We start from the raw sequence: 4,916 nt of genomic DNA on the forward strand, positions 1-4,916 counted from the left end.
CGGCTGTGCAGGGGTCCGATGGGAAGCAACCTGCCGGGATCCGATTCCTAGAGGTGGCCTTGTCTATTTGCATACAAATAAAGGCTGTCTTTTTTTTTGCGGGTAATTAATAGGTCGGCCCCTTCCCCTGTTCCGCTCTGGCCATGAATATTCCTCCCCTGCCCCGCTCTGCTCAGCCCCTTCCAGATCTCTCAGGTCAACTGGACTGCCACTTGACCGTCTCGATCGATCCATGGAGCAGCAGGCAGCAGCGCACGAGCGCAAGCTGGAGGAGCTGGAGCTGCCTACGCTGGACCTCGACCACGAGTCCTCCAGCCGTTTCACGGAGCAGCTGGCGGCGGCGTGCCGGGACCACGGCGTGTTCCGGCTGGTCAACCACGGCGTCCCCGCCGACCTCACCGCCCGCCTCTTCCGCCTCACGCGCGACCTCCTCGACACGGACCCGGCGGAGAAGCCCAAGCTGCCCGGCTACTTCTGGGGCACGCCGGCGCTCTCGCTCCGCGTCAAGGACCTCAACTGGGTCGAGGGCCTCCACCTCGCCCCCGACAACGCTTCTGCCGATTCTCCCGACGACGGCGGCGCCTACTCGGCCTTCAGGGCGGCGGTGACGGCGGAGTACGTGGCGCACATGGCGCGCATCGCCCGGAAGCTGTTCGACGCCCTGGCCGGCGACCTCGCTCTCGCTCTCGACGCGGAGCAGAGGGCGTCGTACCTGGAGGAGCGCGGCGGCACCTTCCGCGCGTACCGCTACCCGCCGTGCGACCCCGCCGCCGGGCAGCGGCACCTGGGGATGGAGCCGCACACGGACAGCTCCGTGCTCTCCATCCTCAACATGGACCTCGTCGGCGGCCTGCAGGTGCTCGTCCGCGGCGGGCCAGCCTCGCGGTGGTGCGCGGTGCGGCCGGTGGAGGGGGCGCTGGTGGTGAACCTGGGCGACATGATGCAGGCGATGAGTGGCGGCGCGTACCGGAGCGTGGAGCACAGGGTGGTGGCGCCGCCGCCCGGGACCGAGCGCATGTCGCTCTGCTACTTCGCGTTCCCGCAGGAGGACGCCGTCATCGTCCCCAGCAGCAACCCCGGCAGGGAGGAGAGGTACAGGCCGTTCAGCTACCGGGAGTTCCGGGAACAGGTGCAGGCCGACATCAAGGCCACCGGCGCCAAGGTCGGGCTCGCCCGGTTCCGCATCCCCGAGCATCCATCGCCGGCTACACAGTGATTGCAATGGATCCGTGATGCATCGGCCTAACTCATGTTGGAGCCGCAAGATTTTTCGCAAGAAAAAAGAATAAGCCACCGTGACTTGTGATACGCTAATCCCTCATTTTCTGATTCTGGCATCTGAAATTCAAGATTTGGCCAAGAATTAACCTAATACTAGCACAGAACCCGTGCCTTGCTACGGCATCACATTAGATCAAGTGAATAATTTGTCATATATTTAATCCATATCCCAGTCGATTACAAATGATTTCAGAGTTTTTTGTTGGGTTGTCCTCTATATCGTCCCTAGGTTATGCATAATTTCACTAAAAATATCCAGGGTTCATATTGCCCATAAACCAAAACATGACTCTTCTCGTTAAAAGTATGACGCACCCGACAATTAGAGGTACCGCAGGATTCTGCTCGCTATATGTCATCAACTAAAATGGAGGAGTACCAAGTCAACTTCCGTTCACGTTAGCTAGCTTCTCAGTTTCATATAGTAAGACACATACTTTTAGACTGGAGTAACCTGTCCGTGTCTCTTCTCCGTGATCCTCTCATCACCCCGGTATCTTCCGCCCGGCAACTCGCAATTTAGGAGCTTTCCTAGCCACGTTTTACTCAGATTGCTCACTGATTTCTCTCCTTTGTGCCTTTCTCTTCAATCTGTCCATCCTTCCCTCCCCGTATCAGGCCACTGTCGCCACACACCATTTCTTCAACCAGATCTCAGCGAAGAGGCTTGTTGGTTCGACGAAATTTCAGGTATATAAATCGGCCGAACGCCTAATAATGAAGCGAGGTGGGACTAAAAATATCCAGCTGTGTCGACCTACGGCAGCGATCAGCCTTTGACTGAAACTTCATCGAGGGGATTTCGGTCCAGAGCCAGGCCCACCAACGCACGCACCCACCAGCCAGCGAGCGATTGAAAGAGAAAGAACCGGATATCGATCCCCTTTCGATACCCAGCTTCTCTTCCCGATTCAGATGAAGGAAGCCCCCGCTAGACCGTGCGGCTCAGCACCGGCGCTACGCGGACTCCTCCCACCATCGCCGCCCGCAGCCAAATTGCGGCGGCTCCTCCCGCGGCCGTCCACTACTAAAATCATGGTGGTTCCTCCCAGCGCCACTGTCCGCTACTCAAATCTCGGCGGCTCGGCCCACCATCGCCGCCCGCAGCCAAATTGCGGCGGCTCCTCCCGCGGCCGTCCACTACTAAAATCATGGTGGTTCCTCCCAGCGCCACTGTCCGCTACTCAAATCTCGGCGGCTCGGCCCTTGCTCTGCCACCAGCGGCCGCTTCCTTGCCGCAGCAGCTCAAGTCCGCGACCCCTCCGGCCCTCCCCGTCGACCCCCCTGGGATTCCCCCGCCGACGGTGAGCTCTACCTGTCACCCTCGGTCGGATGCTCCGTCGGGATCCATGGAGTCGATTGGATTTTGTCTCTATCTCACACGAGGTCAAGACGAACCCCTCCCCTTCGGCGCACATTCGAGCGCTGCAGCATCTAGCGCTGCCTCGACGACGGCTGCCTCACCTAGTCCCGTGAAGTAGTCACCACTTCCCCTTTGCGGCGGCGCAGCTGGCGCAAATCAGCTCTGCTCGAAGGCTATGCGAAGGAGAGGAGCCAACAAAGAAAAGAAAATAATGAACCGGTATCATGGCATTTCGGTGTATTATGTATTTTGGTGGGAGGGCAAAATCGGAAAATAAAAAGTTGGACGAAAATTCTGGCAGAAACCTTAGCTCCTTTATTATTAGGTATAGATGTGGGATTGTGGATCATGCTACACAATTATTTTTCCCGTATGGTTGGTGTGTTTTCGCATCCGGGAGCATTATGAAATGTCTGTTAAGCGTAGTTGGAGATGTCAAAAAAATCCAAACAAAAAATATGCATGTACATCTCGACATCATGGTGTTGCGGAAAAGATGATGAATTTTGTGGAGTGGTATCATAGTATCAGTATGTACAAATTTTTATCATGATGGATTTTTCGGAGTGGTATCATGATGGTATCATGTACCATTTTTCCCTAAGCTGATTCAATCTCTAGATGTTCCGATGAAATTAACTGTTTGCTATGAAATACAAACATAACCGCACCTGAGAAGATAGAATGTATGCATCCGTACAGAGATAGGTAGATACAAAGGGCGTGTTTGGTTTCTCGCAGTATTTCCGTGCATATGTGGAGATCTTCTCCCCGGAGTCATGATTTACCGCCCAAGTTCAAATTCATGTTGTGCATGTAGGGTTTTTATCAAAAAAGTTGGCTCATTTGTGCACCTTGCTTGCCTACCAACAAAGTTAGATTTCGAGTAGAGGTCGAAAATTTTGACGGGTTGATTGCATACACTTTAGTGTTGTGGCAACGACTTCTCCCAAGTGACGATATTATCACACACTAGTGTATACTAACAACAGTCATAAGAACAAACATGCAAAGGAAATTAACATAGCTTAGCCCTAGCTACTAGCAAAGAGCAATCTATTGTAATGTTACCCACTTAATATCAAGTAGGAATTCACCATAAATATAAGTTATACACACAAATAGTAGTTCATAGAACACAACGGCATGGTTCTCTTCAGTTCTTTCGCTTCAGATCTGATGTTGCCGCTGCCAGCTTAGATAGCGCTAGCCCACTCCTGCCTCTTGTTCCTCCATGCCTTATTATCAGTAGCACCGACATCATGGCCAGCATCATTGTGGTCAAGCCTCACATCATTCTCAGCGGGAAGAACTCATCAACACCTAACCCTAAGATTCAGTTGTGTAGAAAGGTTGTAAAAAGCGCTAGGCGTAAGCGAGACGATTGACATTCGCCCAGTGCCTAGGCGATGCTTAAGTGGCCTAGGCGCAGCCTAGGCGGGCATAGTTTATACCAACAAGTGTGTATATGGGTTATTATATGTGAATAAACATTAATTTAGAACATGTAAATGTGTAAATTTCTAATAAATACCTTGAAAATAATGCCCATCTAACTCGATCATGAAGTATTGCATGATTTTTTATTGTGGAAAATAATTTCTTGGTTACACTACCTAGATTTCCACTTATGTCCTAGACGAGGCGTTTGTCCATCGCTTAGTGCATAAGCATGCTTAAGCGGTGCCTAAGCGTGCAACATGCAAAAACTAGCTTAATTTGGGTAGGAAATAAAATTTGTTCTACATGGTGGTGAATTGGTGATCGACTGAGAGGGCGCTGAGGCTACTTTTCACGCGTAAACACAAATCCGATTTTCTGGCTCCCTCCATCTCTATCGTTCTCTCCGGCGAACATATTTCCTCTTTTTGTGCCCACCAGTGCATGTCTGAACAATAATGGTGAAATCAAACGTTCCTCCAAGAATAGGCCTAAGGATACTTTGAACTTCATGCTAAGCAAGAAACAAAAACAGTTGGCAATGAAACTGGAGTACCGATTTTTACTCCATGGATACAAGAAACAACATTGCGAGGAATGCCCAAAGTTGCAAAATATTTGACCTTTTTTGTTTTGATAATTGCAAAATATTTGACTTTGCTGTGAGGTTCAGGAAGAAGATGATAAAGCAAAAGAAATGGGCCGTGCTTCAGCCTCAACCAAGTATAGCAGGGCCAGGCGAGCCCGAGCCGTATCGAATCCGGCCCATAAGGCTCGCTCCTCGTGTCCTCCTCCACTTCAGCGTCTTCCGGTCACCACCGACTCCGGTGAG

The 4,916-nt window shown here is 51.7% G+C and overlaps 1 protein-coding gene across 1 annotated transcript; it reads left to right on the forward strand.

The window, feature by feature from the left end:
* The first annotated feature begins 232 nt into the window (after positions 1-232).
* LOC124646685 (gibberellin 2-beta-dioxygenase 8-like) lies at positions 233-1,216 on the forward strand. Its single transcript, XM_047186768.1, has one exon. The coding sequence runs from the start codon at positions 233-235 to the stop codon at positions 1,214-1,216; it is 984 nt and encodes a 327-aa protein (XP_047042724.1).
* Positions 1,217-4,916: the final 3,700 nt, after the last annotated feature.

Source organism: Lolium rigidum, chromosome 4 (genome assembly GCF_022539505.1).
Source record: "Lolium rigidum isolate FL_2022 chromosome 4, APGP_CSIRO_Lrig_0.1, whole genome shotgun sequence".
In the NCBI taxonomy this organism is placed as follows: Eukaryota; Viridiplantae; Streptophyta; class Magnoliopsida; order Poales; family Poaceae; genus Lolium; species Lolium rigidum.